Source organism: Chiloscyllium punctatum, chromosome 39, assembly GCF_047496795.1.
Source record: "Chiloscyllium punctatum isolate Juve2018m chromosome 39, sChiPun1.3, whole genome shotgun sequence".
NCBI lineage: Eukaryota > Metazoa > Chordata > Chondrichthyes > Orectolobiformes > Hemiscylliidae > Chiloscyllium > Chiloscyllium punctatum.
In genome coordinates, this window is record NC_092777.1 from 58562245 (window position 1) to 58585268 (window position 23024).

General features: G+C 40.6%; 2 protein-coding genes across 14 annotated transcripts in view; one reads left to right on the forward strand and one right to left on the reverse strand.

The window, feature by feature from the left end:
• The window catches only part of pecam1a (platelet and endothelial cell adhesion molecule 1a), a 93001-nt gene extending 89577 nt beyond the window's left edge, over positions 1-3424 (forward strand). For all 8 annotated transcript variants that reach the window (XM_072558817.1, XM_072558816.1, XM_072558818.1 and 5 more), the window contains one exon: positions 904-3424. In XM_072558817.1, coding sequence (XP_072414918.1) covers positions 904-1023 — 120 coding nt within the window. In that variant the 3' untranslated portion in view covers positions 1024-3424. The remainder of the gene's footprint in view (positions 1-903) is intronic.
• Positions 3425-15204: 11780 nt separating this feature from the next.
• The window catches only part of polg2 (polymerase (DNA directed), gamma 2, accessory subunit), a 59493-nt gene continuing 51673 nt past the window's right edge, over positions 15205-23024 (reverse strand). For 4 of the 6 annotated variants that reach the window (XM_072558830.1, XM_072558834.1, XM_072558829.1 and 1 more), the window contains exon 10: positions 15206-15883. In XM_072558830.1, coding sequence (XP_072414931.1) covers positions 15727-15883 — 157 coding nt within the window. In that variant the 3' untranslated portion in view covers positions 15206-15726. Of the gene's footprint in view, positions 15884-23024 lie in introns of all 6 variants that reach the window. The other 2 variants (XM_072558832.1, XM_072558833.1) reach the window with 1 other exon arrangement.

Consider the following 23024-nt stretch of genomic DNA (forward strand, 5'->3'; position numbering starts at 1 on the left):
TTCTCAAATTATAATGTACCAGGTTTCACTTCCACTTCCTCACCAAAAGTTTATTTCATGAGTTACTCATGAGGTGCAACATTTCCAGACTTTAGTTATTGTAAATTGCCTTACATTATATTGAACACAAGTGCTTCTCCTACCCTCACAGTTTCATCTAAAGTTCAGATCATTACTTAACTTTGTATACATGTTGGCTGCTGCATTCTCTTATGAATCTTATAAAACAGAGGATGAAAATTATATTGATTTTAACTGGGTCTAAAGGAGTACAATTCACCATCCTTCAAAGTGTCTAACTTTGTGCCCCAAATATTTATTCCATCCCTTCCAACAGCTTCTTCCGCACTGTTATTAGACTTCTGAATGAACCTTTCAAATTTAATGTTGATCTTGCTTTTGATACACCTTCTCTATAACTGTAACATTGTGTTACTTGCCCTGTTCTATCACCCTATGAACTTTGTACAGCATGAGCTGCCTGCACTGCAAGCAAAAACAGAAGTTTTCACTGTACTGAGGTACATGGCAATAACAAATTAAATCATGACACAGCTTTACCCTATGTCTCTCCCACCGATCCAAACTGCATTGCTATTCTCTTCAGCTTATCGTGACGTTAAGGCCAAGCCAAGCTAACATTTCCAAAAACGTTGACAAAACTGAAGTCATCTTTTTGCTTCCTATGCTTCTGGACTGGACTCAGTTAATTTCTCAGGCTCCAACTAAATGCTAATTTGAAGAAATACAAATTCAATGCATACTGCATACCATAGTTCAGTTTCCTTCTTTAACCACTACTTTAGAGATGATAATGTGAGTCAAATCTTAATGTATTTTTAATGCTAAAAAGGTGTAAATGGAAAAGACCAGTAAGAGTTCTGTTTTCTTTGTTATTAACAGGATGAAACCAATCACGTTTTATACACACAACTTGATTTAGCTGCTCTTCAGAATAACGGTACACCACAGCCACAAGGACCCACAATATATGCTTCTATTGCTTTAGATAAGTTACGGTGAAGGGTTCCTGAAAAGTTAGAACCATAGACCCATGATTGTATTTTGATAATTGGTCATCAAACTCATCTTGAACCAAGTAAACCAAGAAATTGTAAATAGCTATTTGGCTTGGTAATCAGGCACAAGAAATCCTTTCATTTTGTATGAAATATTACCTTAGTATTTATCATGATTAAAAATTGATTCTTTGCATGGGGGAAAAATATCAAGACTATGGGGAGAAGGCAGGGAATGGGTTTGAGGAACGTATCAGCCCTGATTGAATGGTGGAGCAGGCTCATTGGGCTGAATGTCCTAATTCAACTCCTGTATCTTATTGTCTAAATAAACCAATTTAGAAATAGAGAAAACAGAACAAAGAGCATAACAGTTTTGTGTATTAGATTAGTGTCATAGATTATTAAGATGTATATTCATGCCTGCAACTAGCGTCTTGGCACTTGTATTAGTTTTGTACTGAGGATAGAAGAAACAGCTAAGCCAATATCAAGTTTTTGCATCAAAAGAATTGGATAAAGATCACGCATGTTCAGACAATCTCTTAAATCTCTTACTGATCAATTCCAAAGTGCGGGCCCAAGTTTGACCACTTGCATATCAAATAATGGAGTGTAAGATAAATTTGAAAAGTACATTATAAAGTTGATTTTCAAATAAATTAGTAAATTGTTTATAACTTAAAAATAATTTATATCTTTTGGATAAGTAATCAATTGAGCATGGATTCATGTTGGTATTTTGGTATATTGGTTCCTAATCGAGTTAAGTAGAAACCACAAAAAAAAATTCACAGGAAATCAGCACCTACAGTGGCATCAATTGTTGCAAGAGTGACAGTCATTATGCATCTCCTATAATTCTTAAAATTCCTTATAAAGCTTAGTGTCAAATTATTGGTAATAGGATGTCACTTGTCCATGTTAAATCTCTAAATGCAAAATGAATAGTGAAAAAAGTTAAAAGATTCCTGTTTACTGAAACCAAGGCAAAATACAAGACATAAAGGTAATGGGTCCTAAATTCTTAGAGGACGCTGCTGATTTTTGGGTATAATTTGAATGCAAAACCAATGCAACTCCTTGAAATAGAGAATGAGAATTGTACTAGAATTTGACCTCTTTTGAGTTTCCTGAATGGAGTGAAATCATTGAACCTCTTCTTGACTCACATGAGTCTAATAGTAGCCAGGAGGGAGAAACTACATACAACTTGTGCTCCCATACCTCAGGCTCTAAATTAGACCTGCTGTAAGAATGGAAGCTATTTTGCTAGAGGTTTACAAGCCCGGTATTCACTGCACAATATCTCCACCCTAGCCCAAAGAACAGACTTATTGTAACAATTTGTTGATCAATTCCTTTGTTCAGGGCCTCAAAGGAACCATATTTAGGGTCAGTAAGAGGATCCCAAGCAATTGGTCTCTGCCATGAGTTCAGAGATTTTGACCTTCATGAGCAGACAGGTGCCAAAGATGTTCCTGAAGTGATGCATGCAACTGTCCGTAAAGGTGGTGTGCCCCCCCCCCCCCAATTAATTTGACAAACTATGCTTCATCGATGGTGTTGTTCACTGGTGCCATCTTTAGGGTTTTGTGAAAGGAATTCATTATCCTTATATTGCCTTCGGGAAATTTGGAATTCTGGTCTTTAGCTCATTTCCACCACAAAATGTAGATTTTAGGAAGGAAGCGATGCATCATCTTGCAGGAGACCTCATCTGGATTTCTGCATTCCACAGTGGACACGAAAGCTTAGCGATAATATTATTGGCATTGAAAGGGAATCAGAATTACGCAAAGAATTAACTGGTTAAATTATGAAAAGATGTTGGATAAGATTGCCCTGTATTCCTTTAAGTTTAAATGATCAAGAAATGAAATATTATGATCATTCTTGTTTCTCAGTATTGCTTTCTTTTTTTGTGGGAAGTTTGTGGAAAATCTGTTTAAATTCTGAAAATAGATATCATTATAAAGAAAGTAAAAGACAATGTAAGAAAACTAGGTGGGCAAACGTGTTGAAATAATTGACGTTAATGCTTGAGTTTCTACCAAAAATAACTGAATTGTAAATGCTTAATTCTGGTAAATGATATGTAAACATTTTAATTGCCAAGTTAAGTTGGTGCTCCTTAGTGACACATACTGTAATAAATAGTTTTATGTATGGGATATCACTTCCAATAGCATTTCAGAGATGTACACGAATGTAGGACTCGAGAAGTGTAAGGATTATTTAATATGTAACTAATTAGTTAATGCTTACCTAGAGGTTGTATTCTCGTTGTATTACAAAATATTTTAATAACATTTCTGTATATTATATGACTGAAGTTTTTCTCAATAATGACACTTGTGTCTAAACAAAACTCTTCTAATACTTTCTGAAAGAAAAATAAGAAATGTTCAATGATTTTCTCTAAAAAAAATAATAAAATTGGTAATATTTGAAAAGAAGATTATTCTTCATAACTTTTCATAAAATGTTAAAAAGTTACTTGTCTTTTCAAACAGATATGGAAAATTCTCCAATATAGAACTTTTGACATGCATTTTACTAGGAATGAGGTAATGAAAACTATTAAACAAAAGCATAATTTTCATTCTATAGGAAGTATTTAAGTACTCATAGAATTAAAGATAAAATTATGTGTGTGGCAGAGACAGGAAGAAGAGGAGGAGTGTGTAAATGAATTGCAAATTATCTCTGAACTAACAGAAGATTGGAAGTTAGGATAAGGGGACATTTTCAGGATGGCAACCTATAACTAGTGGAATGCCACAGGAATCAGTGGTGGGATCACAATTATTTATAATAATGACTTAGATGAGGAAAGTGAATGCGCTATAGCCAGGTTTGTGGATGACATAAAACAGGTGGGAAGTGATAAGGACGGCACATAGAGTCTGTAGAGGGATATAGACATGTTCAGCAAGTGAGAAAAACATTGGCACATGGAATATAATATGGGAACTTGTGTTTAGTGATTGTAATGAGGTCAGCCAGATGGACGTTATAGAATGAGTTCCCTGATTGGGACTGTTAATCTAGTCCAGTTATGGAGCCCTGGCTGACACACAAGAGCAGCAGTGTCAGAGGTTCCATTTAATCTTAAGAGCTGGCTCTGAGGGAACTGGATCAGTGTCAAGGACTGTCTATATTTAAATAAATGTTGACATGGTGATGGAATACTGGTCTCGGTGGGGTTAGTTCTCTAACTTTTGCAGTCTTCTTCCTTTGACCCCCGTCAAAAGTTTTTTTTAACCTTGTCCACTTCATGATTTTAGGATATCAGTTTTGATTTTTTAAAAATCTTGGATACTCCTATGTTCTTCTTAAACAACTCCTTTCTAATTTTTGTATTTTTTTCTCACTAATTTTCACGTGCCAAAACTCATATCTATATCACACATTAATAATCATCATTTCATAAGCTAAAAAAAGAACAGCAGTGTCAGGTGTTCCATTTACTCTTAAGAGCTGGCAGTGAGGAAGCTGGATCAATGTCAAGGATGTTCCATGTGTAAATAAAGGATGACTTGGTGATGGGACAACAGCCTATCTGCAATTATTTTGTGGCAATGAGAGTGGAATGAATGATGTAACTATGAAAAAAAGCACCAACCAGCTGAAGCCCAATTGGACTTCAAACAGGCACTATGACTGACTTTATCACTGAAAAATGCGGCAATTGGAACATATGAGTTACAGGGTATTCCAATTTGCCTCAGCCTGGGGAACATCACTTGAGTGAATGCAATTGTATAGCTTCACTCAGGACATATCTTGAACAGAGGTACTCTAGGGCAGTCCACAGCAAATCCCTAAAAAAAGCACCAAGCCTTGGCCAAGGCCAAAGTTAAAATTTTCTTCAGGATCAGAGCCAGCAAGCCATTGTAGTTGCTGCCAGTATGCAGACTTGAGACAAACAAAAAGTCTCACTAAACCGAAAGGAAGTAGAAAATCTCATAGGCTTGTATTCAGGCTAGTGCACAGCCTAGAAAGTCCACCTATATCTGGTTTGGAAATAAATGGTTAAAAGGTCACCCAGTTCTAATGGAGGTTGATAATGGCGCGCCATTTCAGTGATTGCAGAACCGGTCTTTAACAAAATTCACTCTGGACTCCAACCTGTATGTTTGCACAAGACCTCAGCTAGATTGAGAACCCACACCGGGGAACCTTTTACATAAGACATAGGAGCAGAAATTAGGCCATTCAGTTCATCAACTATCATGGCTCAAGTTTCTCATCTCCATTCTCCCGCCTTCTCCCCGTAACCCTTGATCCCCCTGACAATCAAGAACTTATCACAGTCTTAAATACACTTTATAGATTAAACTTTGGTTCCAGTCTAAATGAGAAGCAGCTGATTCAGATACCACTGATTGCAGTAAAAGGCTTGGACCCAAGCTTGATGAGGTGAAATTGTTTGAAAAAGATTCATATTGATTTGCTCAACATTGATGATTAGGAAATGGCTGCCTGAGTGAAGTCCTAATTAAATACCTGAAGGTCTAGGGACTATCAAAGGAGCCAAGGCCACATTGCACGTTGACCAGGAAGCAATTCCATGATTCTGCAAGGCCTGCCCAGTGCCGTTTGCCTTACGGGCAAAAGTAGAAGACTGGAATATGAATGAATCATCAAACCAGCTTGTGGAATGTGCAGCAATGGTTGTACTAAATGTGAACCCTGAGGGTCAGTTGGCCTTTGTGGATATTTTTAACAAATGGTAAACCGCTTTCCACAGCTGGGTAAATACCAAATTCCCTGCAAAGAGGATTCATACGCAAAGCTAACAGGATGGGGGGGCTTTCCTTTATGAAACTGGACACGAGCCATGGACAACTGGAAATGTGGTGAGATGAGGATTCTCAGATAAATGCCACAATTAATACTCATGAGGGTTTGTCAAAGACTGCCATTTGGGATATTGTCAGTCTGTGCAATGTTTTAGCAATGGAAAACATTTTACAAGGTCTGCCCAAGGACACCATTTATCTGGATGACATGTTAATAACAGGGAAGATCAATAAGGAGTACTTAGACATAGTCCTTTTTTTCCAAGTGGCTGTACACCTTTGAAGGGAAACGTGTGTTCCAGGCATGCCAAGTGACCTACTCAGGTGACAGAGTTGACAAAACTGTTGAAAGATAAAGTGAGGGTGATTAAAGGTGTTCTGTCTCCCATGTCTGTACCAGAGCTTAGGTCTTTCTTAATTAGGTGCATTAGTACAGAAAATTCATACATAATCTGGCCTCCATACGGCACCTTTGCATCAACTCTTAAAAAAGGAGTCAGCCTTAGAAATGGTCGTATAGCTGAGCCATAGCTTTCAGGGAATGAAAATGCAGCTACCATGTACACTATGATCCCAAGCGAGACCTGGGATGCTGACATGCGATGCCTCCCCGTATGGCTTCAGGATAGTATCAGCTTGTAGGTGACCCAATGGAGAGGAATGCCCAATAGTGTTTGCATCCAGGATTTTGGCTAATACAGTCAGATAGAAAAGAAAGGTTAGTGGTCATATTTGGAGCCAGGAAGTACCACCAATAGCTTTACAGACATAAATTTGTAATAATAATGGACAACAAATCCCTACTAGGTCTACCAAAGAGGACCAAGCAGTGCTGCCCGTAGTTTCAGGCCCAATACAGTAATGGGCTCTAATACTAAGTGTGCATGATTAAAAGTTGGAACACTGCCCAGAAGTCAAAGTGTGGCACTGGAAAAGCACAGCAGCATCTGAGGAGCAGGAGAGTTGACGATTTGGACATAAGGCCTTCATCTGAAATGTGTGTGTGTGTGTGGGGGGGGGGGGGGGGGGGGGGTTGACAGATAAAATAGGAGGGGGGGTGGGGCTGGGGAAGGTAGCTTGGTAGGCGTTAGGTAAATGCAGGTGACAGTGGAGAGTGTGTTGTCGGAAAAGCACAGCAGGTCAGGCAGCATCCAAGCAGCAGGAGAATTGATGTTTCAGGCCGGAGCCCTTCATCAGGATCTTCCAAGGATGCCTACTTTGAAGAAGATCTCCTCTCTCTATAAAGATCTCAGTGAGTCCCTCTCTCACTGTACTCCCCAAGTACTCTTCTCTGCCCTGAAGCTCTTCAGCCACGTTCTCAAGCAGACTCATTTACCACAACCACATCTCCTTCCTCAGTACCTGCCTACGGAACTTACTGATCCCACTTGGACTCCTGACCACATTCAGACCAATCTAGTTTGGACCTGAACACCATATTCAGTACACTACAAATCTGAAACTGCTCATTGCTGATAAAGAGCTCCAGCCTGAAATGTCGATTCTCCCGCTCCTCAGATGCTGCCTGACCTGCTGGGCTTTTCCAGCAACACACTCTTGACTCTGATCTTCAGCATCTGCAGACCTCACTTTCTCCTAGATATAGGTGAGGGATGATGGAGCTGGAGGGAACCAGATCATAATTGAGGAAGGCCTATTATTATTGGGAGCAAGAGTGATTGTCCTGAGTAAAGGTCACTACCAGATACTGGCTGAACTCCATGAGGGTCATCCAGGGGTTTCCAAAATGAAGATGTTGGCAAGAAATTATGTTTATTAGCCATGATCAGATGCAGACATAGCAGTGTTGGTGGGGCAATGCCCAGAGTGCCAACAAGGGCAAACATTACCATAAGCAGCTCCCCCACATTTGTGAATATGGCCTGGTTAACCCCTGATTCCATTACACATCGACTATGTAGGGTTCTTTCATGGACTGTGTTCTTAAACATTGTGGATTTCCACTCAAAGTGGCTGGATGTACATTGAGTTCATTTGTCAAATATAGGGATGATAGAAATACCGTATGCATCTTTTGCAATACATAGTCTCTTAGAAGCAGTTTGAGTATTTCCTTAAGTCAAATGGTATTCGTCATACAAGGACAGCTCCCTACCATCCACCTTCTAATGGTCTGGCAGAAAGAGAAGTCCAAACTTTGAAGGACGGCTTAAAGGAAGACCCTACAGCTTCACCAGATAACAAACTGTCCCGGCTCCTTTTTGATTTATAGGACCACCCCTCATGCAACTACATGCACAGTTCCAGCACAGTTGCTAATGGGGAGAAGATTCCACATGAGGTAAAATCTGATATTCCCGGACCTGTGGAGCCAGATGAAACTGCATCAGAAACACCACTGCTGGACAAAAGACTCCACAAAGGAAGAAAGACAATTTACTTTAGGGGACCAAGTCTGGTGCAGGAATAGCATTGCATGGGTAAGAGGCATGGTCGACACGAGGTCAAATCCAGTGACGTATAAAGTTCAGGTAGGTGCAATGATCCTGAACAAGCATGTGGACCATGAGAAAGTTGCTAGCGCGCAAATGGTGCAGCAGCAAAACATACCTGGCTCAACAGCCTTTCGGACTGTTGTGGAACCCGCGGGTTCTCCCTCTCCATCAAATGTTGAAGATACTTCGGAATCTGAGGTGGACACGGTGGATATCGCCATCTCAATGCCTTTGCCGCTTGAAGGGCAGAATGAGTTTCTTCTGAGATGTTCTGAGCGGAAGAGGTAAGCTACTGTGCATTACAAGTGCCTGTATCAAAGGCAGAGTTGGAGGAACTTGACCCAGTGCTAAAACACCCCAGAAGGAGCTGAAAACAAAAAAGCAGCCTATGTCCTCAGACTCATAGCAGGAAGGGATGTAGTGATTGTAACAAGGTCAGAATAGAATACAAGTTCTCTGATTTGGGCTGTTAATCTGGTCCAAACAAGAAGCTCAGGTTGATAAAAATAAACAGGAGTGTCAGAGGTTCTGTTCACTCAGAGCTGGCTCTGAGGAAGCCGTATCAGTGTCAAGTACTATGCATGTGTAAATAAAGGGTGACATGGTGACAAGATACTGGCCTCTTCAGAGTATTTCATCGTGAGATTAAGTACTTTGGCAGGAAGAATAGAGGAACTTCATTAATCTCTGCCTCCTGACTGTTGTTGTAGCCATCACTGAGGTGGTGCTGGGGAAGCTGAAGGGTCTGCAGATGGATAAATCATTCAGACCCGACGGACTACAGACCAAAGTTCTGAAGGCGGTAGTAGAGAAAATAATGGGCGCAGTGGTGGTGATTTTTAAGGGAGGACCCCAGCGGACTGGAAAATGACAAATATAACACCCCAATTTAAGAAGATAGTCTTTTATAAGCCAGTTAGCCTTACCTCGGTTGAAGAGTTTAGAATCCATTATTAAGGATGAGATTGCGGAGTACTTGTAAGTGCAAGGTATAAAATAGGGTCAAGTCAGCTTGGCTTTGTCGAGGGAGTTATGTCTGACAAATCTGTTAGAATTCTTTGGGAAGATAACAAGTAAGTTAGACAAAGGAGAGCTAATGGATGTGATCCATTTGAATTTCCAGAAGGCCTTTGACAAGATGCTGCATTGGAGGCTGCTAAATAAGATCAGAGCTTATGGTGTTAGGGGTAAGGCACTGGCAGGATAGAGAATTGGCTGACTGGTAGAAGGCAGAGAATGGGGATAAAGGGCTCTTTTTCAGGATGGCAGCTGGTGACTAGTTCTGCAGGGGCCAGTGTTGGGACAACTATTCATATTATATGTTAACAGTCTGGAAAAAGGAACTGAGGGCATTGTTATGAAGTTTGCAGATGACACAAAGACAAGTGGAGGAATAGGTCATGTTGAGGAAGCAGGGAGGTTACAAAAGAGCTTTGATAGGCAAGGAGTCTGGACAAAAGTGGCAGATGGAGTACAATGTGGCAAAGTGTAAAGTTATGCACATTGGTAGGAATTGAGGCGTGGACTATTTTCTGAATAAGGGAAGACCTCAGAAATCCGAAGTACAAAGGCAAATAGGAGTCCTAGTTCAGGGTTCTCTAAAGGTTAACATGCAGGTCCAGTTGGCGGTTAGGAAGGCAAATGCAGCTTTCATTTCAAAAGGGCTATAAGAGCAGAGAGGACTTTGGGTCTATACTTGATGGTACTTAGAAGGATGAGGGAATCTGATTAAAGCTTACAGAATACGGAGAGGCCTGGATAGAGTGGACTTGGAGAAGATGTTTCCACTAGGACAGACCAGGATCTAAGGGCACAGCCTCAGGGTGAAGGGACAACTTCAAACTGAGAGGAGGAGGAATTTCTTAAGCCGGAGCATGGTGAATTTGCAGAACTCATTGCCGCAGAAGGCAATGGAGGCCAAGTCATGGAATGTATTTGAGACAGAGATAAATAGAATTAATAATTAAGGGGATCAAGGGTTAAAGGGAGAAGGTAGGAGAATGAGGTTGAGAAATATATCAGCCATGATCGAATGCTAGTGAAAATCATAATTCTATTCAGGTATCATGGTTATATGATCAACTTAATGCGAAACCCTAGGCAGTGATTTGAATTTGTGCAAACACATTCGCTAGCAAAGATAGCAAACTTTCCTCTGGTAAAGTGTTTGAAATGCAAATGCAGAAATGAAGTTCTCTGATGACTTATGGAGCAGCGAAGACACACTGGCCAAGCCCAAATGCCTATAGGGTTTTTCCAATGCATAAGTAATTTAAGTTACAACGTAATTTTTATTTAAAAGCCAGTATATGGGGGTGTCAGCACATGGTTTTAGATGAATATGTTTCATTATAATTAGAAGCAGAACTGAGAGTAGCCTAGTGAATCACTCATCACGTTCTCCAAAGCAGAGGAAGAGGCTCATAAACAGGAAATATGCATCAGAACAAATCAAGATGCTCGGATTGCCAGTACAGATCTTTAATGTATTTTAAAATTTATTCTTGGTCTTCAAAACCTTTCCAGTTCCATCAAAATCATTACTACCAATATGGACAATGACAACTGGATCCCTCCCCTTCAAGTTCCTCTCCAGCCCTAAAATGCTCTTAACCCTGACCTTGGGCAGGTGACACAGCCTTTGGGACGCACACAAGGTTGCAAAGAAAAGCCTCTATGCCCTAGTTTTATTGTTTTCTATTCCTACTATCATCTGATTTCCTCCCCTCACTTGAATGACTCTCTGTACTATGGTGTCATGGTCAGATTTCTGTCTCTACTCCCGTGAATACAGCTTGCAAGAACCTCATAACTGTTGGACAACTATTGGGACAGGTTTCTTGAGAGCTATCCTTTGGTCTTTCCACCTGCTTCACCACAACCAAGCCCACCTGTTCTTGACCACAGAGCAAGTTAGAACTACATAATCTAAGGGTTTTGAATGCCTTGTGAACAAAGTGTCCAGGTATCTTTCTCCCTCCATGATGTGATGTAATGTCTGCAGCTTGAACTCCAACTCAACTCAGATCTGAATTTGCTCAAGCTGCCAACACTTGGTACAGATTTCTTTATGCTACTCTTTCCTTATGGGAGCATTACCATCAGAAAGCTCACCTCTAGTCATATACTATTCCAAATTTGGACATATATTATTATACCTTCAAGAGTATGGTACCTCTCAAAGATCATCAATTGAAACATTAAACAGTTTCTCTTTCCAAAGATGTTGTCTGACATGCTGAACATTTCTAGCATTTCTGCATTTTAAGATATCCATCACCACCTCCTCTGTAATATGGACATTTTTCAAGATGTCACCACCTATTTCTACACACTCTACATCTTCCACAGTAAACACTGATGCAAAACATTTGTTTAGTATCGCCCCATCTCCTGCGGTTCCACACATCTTTGAGGGGCCCTATTCTCTCCCTAGTTACCCTTTTGGTCTGAATGTATTTACAGAATTCCTTTGGATTCTCTTTAACCCTAATTGCCAAAGTTAACTCGTGCACATTTTGTCCTCCTGATTTCCCTTAAGTATACTCCTCCTACCTTTATACTCTAAGGATTCACTCGATCTCTGCTGTCTATAGCTGACATACGCCTCCTTCTTTTCCTTGACGAAAATCTCAATCTCTCTAGTCATCCAGCACTCCCTACACCAGCCAGCCTTCCACCCTAACAGGAACATACTGTCTCTGAATTCTCATCATCTCATTTTTGAAGGCTTCCCATTTTCCAGCCATCACTTTATCCGCAAACATCCACTCCCAATCAACTTGTGAAAGTTCTTACCTAATACCGTCAAAATTAGCCTTCCCCTAATTTAGAATTTTAACTTTTAGATCCAGTCTACTCTTTTTTATCACTATTTTAAAACTATAGAATTATAGTCACTGGTCCCCAAAGTGCTCCCCCACTGATACCTCAGTCACCTGCCCTGCCTTATGTCCCAACAGTAGGTCAAGTTTTGCACCTTCTCTATTAGGTACATCGACATACTGAATCAGACAATTTTCTTGTACACACTTAACAAATTCCACTCCACCTAAACCCTTAGTACTATGGCAGTCTCAGTCTATGTTTGGAAAGTTAAAATCCCCTATCATAATCACCCTATTATTCTTACAGATAGCTGAGATCTCCTTACAAATTTGTTTCTCAATTTCCCGCTGACCATTAGGGGGTCTGTAGTATAATCCCAATAAGGTGCTCATCCCTTTCTTATTTCTCATTTCCACCCAAATAAGTTCTCTGGGTGTATTCCCAGGAATATCCTCCCTAATGTTATCCCTTTATCAAAAACGCTACTTCTCTTCCTCTCTCGTTCCCCTACCCCCCACCTTTCTATTCTTCCTATAGCATTTGTGTTCTGAAACATTAAGCTGCCAGTCCTGTCCATCCCTGAGCCATGTCTTTGTAATTTGCTGGTAAATGGGACTAGACCAATTGAAGATATCTGGTCAGCAAGGACGAGTTGGACTGAAGGGTCTGTTTCTGTGCTGTACAGAGCTATGACTCTAAGTGATGTTAATTTTGTTACGCAACAACAAAGATGGAGTATAGACAGTGGCTCAGAAATAGAAAGTATGGGGAGAACATGCCAGAGAGTAAGCCTACTGCACTGTCTCAAATTTCAATTGGAGGGGCTTTTCCAATAGTGTGTAAGTTAAACAAAGAAGATTACATTAATTGTTATTAATAAATCAGCTGAAATGCTTTACGTCTTAATAGAATTTATAAAGTACATTTTTCTGCCTCCAAAATTAAAAAATACTGACAGTGAATTCAAATGAAGAACCCAAATGCATAATAATACACACAATTATTGCTTATCATCATTGCTGAATTATTAAGCAGAAGTCATACTTTTGTTTACAATCTTTTGCATTGTCCTCATTGTTACCATTACCCAATGTGTGGAGATAAGTAGCTCCCAGATCTGCAGAAATACTATTAGGGATGCAGGAACAACTGAAAAGTTTGCCTTTTCTCTCTCTCCCCAAACGAACATATCATCATTCAACACTATAAAGAGTTTGAGAAACTCATCAAAATTTGAGACAGAATTCAAGAGCGAAAAGAAAAAGGATTATAGCAACTTATATCCACTCAGTACAGATATATGCACAAAGCAAAGATGGTTCTTTATTAATTTCTTAAATTTTTAATCCTTTCATTGGATGCATATCACTGGAAAGTCCATCAGTTGCTAATTGTCCTTGAACTGAGTCGCTTGCTAGGCCATTTCAGAGAATAGTGAAGGGAATGCTGCTGTGCAATGACATGAAAGTCAAATCAGGTAAGGAGATCAGATTTCCTTCTCTAAAGAACATTAGTGAAACAATTTTTTATTTTAATTACAATGATTATTTCATAATCACCATTAGAGACCAGCTTTCAATTCTGGATTTTTATTTACAGCTGTGACAGCCCTTGGCGCTGAATTTTCAGTCCAGTGATCACAGAATCCCTACAGTGTGTTATCAGACCATTTGGTCCATTAGGTCCACATCGCTCCTCCAAAGAGCCTCCCACCATCCCTACCCAATCCCTGTAATCCTGCATTTCCCATGGCCAATCCATCTAACCTGCACCTTTTGGACTGTGGGAGGAAACCAAACAACCACATGGAGAAAATCAATACAGTTTCCCGAGGCTGGAATTGAACCCAGGCACCTGGTACTGAGGTAGCAGTGCTAACCATGGGGCCACTGTGGTTTTGATATTGCAAAACTGTTTTACCAAACCAGTTCAAGGGCAATTAAGAATGGGCAACAAATACTGGCCTTGCCAGCAGCGGCTATATCCTGTTAAAGAAAACAAAAAGGTCACAGGTTCAATATTTGTAGATCCCCAATTGTGTATCCAAAGCATCACCAAGAAAAATAGTTTTTATCTGATTTTCTATAGATAAACATAAAAACATAGAAGATAGGAGCAGGTGGAGGCCATTCAACCCTGCTTCGCCATTCATCGCAACCATGGCTGACCATCCAACTCAATAGATTAATCTTGCTTTTTTGTCCATAATCTTTGATTCCATTTGCCCCAAGTGCTATATCTAGCTGCCTCTTGAATACATTAGGCATCAACTACCTCCTGTGGTAATGAATCCCATAGGCTTACCATTCTTTGGGTGAAGAAATGTCTCCTCATCTCCATCGTAAATGGTCCACCCTGAATCGTCAGACTGTGACCCCTGGTTCTGGAAGCACCCACCATCAGGAACATCCTCCCTGCATCTACCTTGTCTAGTCCTGTGAGAATTTTACAAGTGACTATGAAACCCCCCCCCCCCTCATTTGTCTGAACTCTAGTGAAAATAATCCTAACTTAGACAATCTCTCCTCATACATCAGTCCCGCCATCCCCATAATCAGCCTGGTAAACCTTCACTGCACTCCTATGAGAGCAAGAGCAACCTTTCTGAGAAAAGGAGACCAAAACTGCACACAATATTCTAGGTGTGGCCTCACTAAGGCTGGAACAACATATCCCTGCTCCTGTACTTGACACCTCTTGCAACAAAGGCCAACATACCATTTGCCTTCTTTACTAGCTGGTGCACAAGGACACCCAGGTCCTGTTGCTGACTCCCCTCCTCCAGTTTACAGCCAGTCATTCAGGTAGTAATCTGCCTTCTTGTTTTTTGCTTCCAAAGTGAATAACCTCACATTTATCCAAATTTTATTGGATTTGCCATTTATTTGCCCAATGTGTCCATATCATGCTGAAGGATCTCTGCATCCTTGTCATAATTCACCCTCCCACCCAACTAGGTATCATCTGTGAACTTTGAGATGTTACATTTTGTTCCCTCATCCAAATCATTAACATATATTGTGAATAGCTGGATAAAGCTAGACAAGACTAAACAATGCAACAACAATACCAGTAGGTTTGATGAGGAATTTTAATAACATAACTCTAATTCAAGATTCAGCACATTATAAGTGTGTTAACATTCATTATCATCAGGGTTTTATCATCCATCAACCAGTTTATGTTTGTGACTTAAATATTCTAGTAAATGTTCATGTTAAGTTAAATAATGATGCACTGCACCATGTGAACTCAAATATCAACATGCTATACCATGAAGAGTGTGACATACACTTAAACATCATTCACACAGGAAGGCTAAGAAAAAAAAACTGGAGTCATCTAGATTATAAAGAGAGACCTGTCAGGAGTTGGCATTGGTTGAATAGCAATAAATATTGCATAACTCAGATTGTTTGCTGTAAGAAAAAGCAGCTACAAGTGTGGGAACGCAGTCAGTTATCTTGAAAGGTCATTTGCAATCTAATCACTGAAATTCAAAAGCTTCAGTTTAGTTACTCAACACTCAGAAATCAACATTATTATAAGTCGTTAATTATGAGTACACGTATTCCTTTATCTGTATACACACTACTGGTAATGTATAGCCATTTTTCAAGATTCTTGAATGTACTTTGTGAGGAAATCTCTCACTTCTGAAATGTGAGCCAGTTCTTTAACAGCAGTATCTCGGTTCCTGAGTTGTACTAAGCCACTCTCCAGTGTGGTGTCACTGATGACAATTGTGAATATTACACCCATTTCATCGTACCTGCAAAACAGAAAATCAAGTAACACTGTACAGAATGTGAGTACTCAGATAGAAAAATGCAAATAGTGAATCATTACCAGGAAATGGAAGGACTGTATCTTAGTTGGAACTTGGAGTTTCCCTCAGTAAAATAATTTGTGAATTACTTGTAACTTTCACTTGTTTGATGTGGTAATTTAATCAGGTCACAAAACACACATTTTCCCTAAGTTATGATTCAATAATTCCATCACACAACAACCCTCCAACCCTTTGAGGATTGAGAGAAAGTAATGACAGCCAAAATTTAATTGTGATCACATTCTAGGATAATATTCTATTCAGCTAGTTACAGTGGTATATCATGTCACCTTCCACAAAAAAATGCTGTTTCCAGTTTATGGAGAATAGCTTGCCTTTTTAAATATATTTCTGCATAAAGGAACAGTCTTACAATGAAATGTATTTTTAAAATATATTTTATACACTAAATTGAAGAGATGGACAATCTAAGGGAAAGCATAAATAAGCTTAAAGAACTCTTAATTTTATAGGAACATCAATTCTCTTAAAAGATTTTCATTGTTACTTCTGGTTTTAGAGATTCCAAGAATATTTCCCCACTATTGAAACAATTTTGATAGTAGTAATAAATTGAAGTTATTGTCAATGTAAACTGTGTTAAGTGTGTGTAACTTCAGACCAGTTCTAGAGCTACAGAGCTGACCAACCTGATAAAACAATGCTACAGGTGGGACAATTGATACCCCAGTACAAGTGAAGGGACTTCCAGCACTAGATTGACGCTTGAGCATTGTGAAAACACAACTATTCACAACTGAGCAACTCTATGGCTTTACCTACGAATATCTTTGGAGCATGTAGAATGCAAGGAAAACACGGCTGTTGGGCTTTCCATGGCAGTAATAAAAGTCTGATTTTAAAAAAAAAATAATTTTATAGACAAGCATTTATTAGGGACCAAACATGAGTCTTCTTGATCAAAGAGGATTAAGGAAAGTAAAAATGGAATAACTGAGGAAGATAGCAAGTTAGAATGTGTGAAATAATCAAATGAGGTTTAAAAAAATTTGAATTATAAGACCGTGAAATAAATACAGAATGGAAAAGAAAGGCATTTTTACAATCTTGCATGGAACTAGCAGTAGGGTGGGCTTGTGCCCAATCCGCCATTTAATAAAATCATTGCTGATCATATTACTCCACATTCCCACTTGTCCAAGATAAAGTTTCATCAGGAATCCATCTACTTCTGTCTTAATGATTCCAAGATTCTGATTACACTACATTCCGAAGAAGTGAGTTCCAAAGACTTCAACTTCATGAGAGAAAAAAATCCTAATTTCTGCCTTAAATTGGCAATCCTTTATTTTTGAATGGTGACTCTTAATTCCAAATTCTCTCAAAAAATATCCTTTCTATGTTACTGCTGTCATACTCTATATTTCTATCAATTCTCGCTCTTCCAAACTACAGCAGATATATTGCCTGTCGAACCTTTCTGCATAAGTCAACCCACCCATTTCAGGTATTCATCGAGTAAGCCTTCACTGAACTACTTCCAGTATACTCGTCTCCATATTTAAAGGAAGGATACTGCACACTAAGATGGTCCAAACTTTTCACATGAGGGACCACCCTGGCAACGGGGGTGGTACCAGGGGACTGGAGAGTAGCGAATGTTGTGCCCCTGTTCAAAAAAGGGAATAGGGATAACCCCGGGAATTACAGGCCAGTTAGTCTTACTTCTGTGGTAGGCAAAGTAATGGAAAGGGTACTGAGGGATAGGATTTACGAGTATCTGGAACGGCACTGCTTGATTAGGGACAGCCAGCACGGATTTGTGAAGGGTAGGTCTTGCCTTACAAGTCTTATTGAATTCTTCGAGGAGGTGACCAAGCATGTGGATGAGGGTAGAGCAGTGGATGTAGTGTACATGGATTTTAGTAAGGCATTTGATAAGGTTCCCCATGGTAGGCTTATGCGGAAAGTCAGGAGGCATGGGATAGAGGGAAATTTGGCCAATTGGATAGAAAACTGGCTAACCGGTCGAAGTCAGAGAGTGGTAGTAGATGGTAAATATTCAGCATGGAGTCCAGTTACAAGTGGAGTTCCGCAGGGATCAGTTCTGGGTCCTCTGCTGTTTGTAATTTTTATTAATGACTTAGATGAGGGAGTCGAAGGGTGGGTCAGTAAATTTGCAGATGATACAAAGATAGGTGGAGTTGTGGACAGTGAGGAGGGCTGTTGTCGGCTGCAGAGGGACTTAGATATGATGCAGAGCTGGGCTGAGGAGTGGCAGATGGAGTTCAACCCTGCCAAGTGTGAAGTTGTCCATTTTGGAAGAACAAATAAGAATGCGGAATACAGGGTTAATGGTAGGGTTCTTGGTCAGGTGGAGGAACAGAGGGATCTTGGGGTCTATGTACATAGATCTTTGAAGGTTGCCACTCAGGTGGATAGAGTTTGTAAGAAGGCCTATGGAGTATTATCGTTCATTAGCAGAGGGATTGAATTCAAGAGTCGTGAGGTGATGTTGCAGCTGTACAGGACTTTGGTTAGGCCACATTTGGAGTACTGTGTGCAGTTCTGGTCGCCTCACTTTAGGAAAGATGTGGAAGCTTTGGAGAGGGTGCAGAGAAGATTTACCAGGATGTTGCCTGGAATGGAGAGTAGGTCGTACGAGGATAGGTTGAGAGTTCTCGGCCTTTTCTCGTTGGAACGGCGAAGGATGAGGGGTGACTTGATAGAGGTTTATAAGATGATCAGAGGAATAGATAGAGTAGACAGTCAGAAACTTTTTCCCCGGGTACAACAGAGTGTTACAAGGGGACATAAATTTAAGGTGAAGGGTGGAAGGTATAGGGGAGATGTCAGGGGTGGGTTCTTCACCCAGAGAGTGGTGGGGGCATGGAATGCGCTGCCCGTGGGAGTGGTAGAGTCAGATTCATTGGCGACCTTTAAGCGGCATTTGGATAGGTACATGGATGGGTGCTTAATCTAGGATAGAAGTTCGGCACAACATCGTGGGCCGAAGGGCCTGTTCTGTGCTGTATTGTTCTATGTTCTATGTTCTATATTTCAATTCTTTTCTCTCTGGGAGGGAGGGTGGCAAACATTTTGCACTGAAATGAAGGTTACAAAGTTTTATTTTTTGGAGAAGCTTAAATACAGTTTGATAAATGATGATTTCTCTTTTTAAAACTAATTCTTCTGAGCAAGAATTCCTATTTGGCTGTGGGCACGAAAGTACTAGGTTCAAACTGAATGCAACCCTGGAAGCCCCAAGTAAACAACTAGAGTTGCCTGAATGGATGACCAAAAGGAAATGTTGTAAAGCTGACCAATGAAAAGCTTACTAATCAATCAAGTTTATGGGAATAAAAATTACTGAGGGCAATCTGATAGTCTATTCCCCCTCATGGCTAGACTTGCAGTTCCCTTCCGTCAACTGATTTCATTGCCAACTCTTGTTGTGTGGATCTCATCTCCTTCCCTCTGTTGGATCGTATGAAATGGTCTCACTGGCATTAGGTTGGGCACCCCTACAGTACTCCAGATATGGTATTACCAATGCTGAAGGATAATCTCACTAATTTGGTATTCAACCCTCCTTCCAATAAATGATAACATTTATTAACTTTCCTAATTATCTAGCTGAATACTAATCTTTTGCAATTTATGGACAATGACATCTAGATCTCTCCACATTTCAGGTTCTGCATCCTCTCACTAGTTAAATGAACTTCTTTTTTTTTCACCCTGCCAAAATGGACAATTTCACATTTTCCTACTTACTCTCAATTTACTGGATCTTTGTCCACTCATTTTAATATTCCTTTGCAGTCTCAGTCCTGTTCACACTTCACTTTTCTAACTAACTTTGTGATATCAGCAAATTTAACCACCACACTTTTGGGTCCTTCACTACAATATAAATTGTATAAAGTCAAAGTACCAGCATTGATCTTTATGGCACAACACATCATGCCAACCAGGAAATTGCCTAATCTGATCCCTGTAAGCTTGTCAACCCTCTATCCCTACAGATGTTACTCCTTTCACTACGAGCTCTTATCTTCCTCCCTTTAATGGGGCACCTTATCAAATGCTTTCTGGAAATTCAATTGGCTGTCCTTCACTCTAAAGCCCAGTCCTGAAGAAGGATTACACCTGAACCGTTGACTTGTCCACCTCCTGATGTTGCTTGGCATGCTGCATTCTTCCAGCCACCTGCTTGTCTACCTTGGATTCCAGCATCTGCAGTTTTTTTTGTCTCCTTTACCTACAGCATAGTACTTCTTCAAACAAGTCCAATAAATTGGTTAAGTATAATTTTCTTTTTTAAAATCCTTGTTCATTCCCACTGAATACCTTGAACTTGGTGCCTACTACTGACATCTTTAACAATAGCTTCAAGCAACTTCCCTCTGAGAAGTGTTCATCTATAGTTTTCCGTCTCTTTCTCTCCCCTTTTTGAATAAGGAGGTTATATTTTACCTCTTGAAGGAATGAGATATCACCATTTAAAGTGTTCAGTTTCTGGCCTGCAAAAGCACAACTGGCACTGTATTAATAACTTGTCATCAGCTGAGGATTTGAGGATTATGTCTACTCAAATAGCAGATCTTAAGCCATATGGGATGGACATCCTATGAGTTAATGGAAATCAGAGTGCAGATTTATTTTCCTTCTCTGTCACCATGCTCTCTCATCGTTAAGGTATCTGGACTCAAAGCATGATACAGCTTGATGGATAAACTATCAACGATTTTGACATCTGGCTTAAACGCCACTCAGTTAACAAAATAGTGCTTCAAGAGGGCTTTACAGTACTTATAAAGCATTTTCTTTGTCCTCCCCTGGAACACTGGCAATTGCTAAATTAAGACAATAGGACCGCAAGGGTGATACCTATCAGCCATCTGGATGCAGTCCTCATTCCAATCATAGGTGATTTTACAGGAGTTTTGCCTGAATTCTTGTAGAGCTAGTTTTAAGGAAGACATTGGAGTTTATTTACACAGTCCTGTCTTGAATCTGAAAAATATGGTGGAAGCATGTTTGGTGCAATTTCTGAAACACAGGCCACGATAGGTTTTAGGGCCAGTTTGATTGTAGCTAACAGATGCTGCCTCAGGCAAAAGGCTTTCAGGTTTAAAAAAAAACACTTGTACAATGAAAGGGGAGTGGCCAGTTCTCCCAGCTCAGCTTTACTCTGGTTTGATCTGGCTATTCAGTGAAGGCAGTCAGGCAGTTGAAAAAGCTGCTGGACCCAAAGAAGCAGGCCCAAGCTGACCTTCCTCTCTCTCTTTGACTTCTCTCCTGTAAGAACATGAGTTTGATTTTACCTTTTGTGCCAAGGGGTGTTTATGGGCATTTTCAACAAGTATTGGGAACAGCATAATTAAATTGTTATAATCCGTTGGGTTTTCAGACAGATGAAGTTATTCAGTATTCTGTTCTCTTTTGTTTGTTTCATTCGATAAACAAAACAGAATTTATTTCCAAGATTAAAACTAAGTGGTTTGACCAGCTGCATCACTCGTGGAATATCCGCATCACACCTACCTAAAACAACTAGCACAGTTAGGGTCTGGGCCACTCTTGAAGTGTCTTGAGTGGGTCTGGCCTGGTCCATAGCCATTAGGGTACAACAAATACAATACACAAGATTGGAGGTGGTACAGGTGAAATGCTGCTTCACCTGGAAAGACTGTTTGTGTGTCAGGAGTTTCCCTATGGAAAATAGGGAATTACCCAAGCAGTTTCTACAGCTTAATGTTGTAAGTTTGCTTGCTGAGCTGGTGGGTTTGTTTTCAGACATTTCATCACCATGCTAGGTAACATCATCATTGAACATCTGGTGAAGCATTGGTATTCTGTCCCGCTTGTTATTTATCGGTCTTGCTTTGTTGTGGCAAGTGATATCATTTCTGGTTCGGTTTCTGAAAGGTTGGTAAATGAGGTCCAAATCTAGATGTTTGTGAATGGAGTTCTGGTTTGAATACCAGGCCTCTGGGAATTCCTGTGCATGTCTTTGTTTGGCCTGTCCCAGGATGGATGTATTGTCCCAGTCGAACTGGTGTCTCTCTTTGTCTGTGTGTATGGATACCAGTGATAGTTGCCTTTTGGTGGCTAGTTGGTGCTCATGTATCCTGGTGGCTAGTTTCCAATGGAATGGTTGTTGCAGTCCTTGCAGGGTATTTTGTATATGACGTTCGTTCTGCTGGTTGTTGCTACGGGGTCTTTAAAATTCATCAGGAGCTGTTTCAGTGTGGTGGTAGGTTTGTGGGCCACCATGATGGCTAAGGGCCAGAGTACATAAAACATAGCATAGTACAGCAGAGTACATGCCCTTCAACTCACAAAGTTGTGTTGAGCATTTATTTTAATCTAACTTCAACCTAACCTACACACCCTTGAATTTACTGCCGTCCACGTGCTTGTCCAGCACCGTTTAAATGTCCCTAATGTCTCTGACTCTACCACCACCACCGGCAGTGCATTCCACGCATCCACCACTCTCTGTCTAAAGAACCTACCTCTGACATCTCCCCTAAACGCGGGCGGGCGAGACCGCGAGGGGGCGCGGGCGGGCGAGACCGCGAGGGGGCGCGGGCGGGCGAGACCGCGAGGGGGCGCGGGCGGGCGAGACCGCGAGGGGGCGCGGGCGGGCGAGACCGCGAGGGGGCGCGGGCGGGCGAGACCGCGAGGGGGCGCGGGCGGGCGAGACCGCGAGGGGGCGCGGGCGGGCGAGACCGCGAGGGGGCGCGGGCGGGCGAGACCGCGAGGGGGCGCGGGCGAGCCCCACTGTCAATTCTAACTAGTCATATCTTATGTCTTATTTGAATTACAACCCTGAAAAGAAAGCATGTTTAATTCGAGTCTAATGAATCATTTAAAATACAACCCTACGGTAACTTTTTAGCCTCAGGTTCAGAATGATTATGTTTTTAAGATAATAATCAGGAGTCTACTCCTAACTTAAAAAATTATTTTAAATTTAACTTTGAAGAGATTCTGACACAATCTGTCAAGAAGCCATTTTATGGTCAAAGTTTGCCATTGCTTATGAGTATCGGTGTTATGGTGTAACAGTGATGCTATTGATAAACAAAGGGGAAGATAAAATTAAACT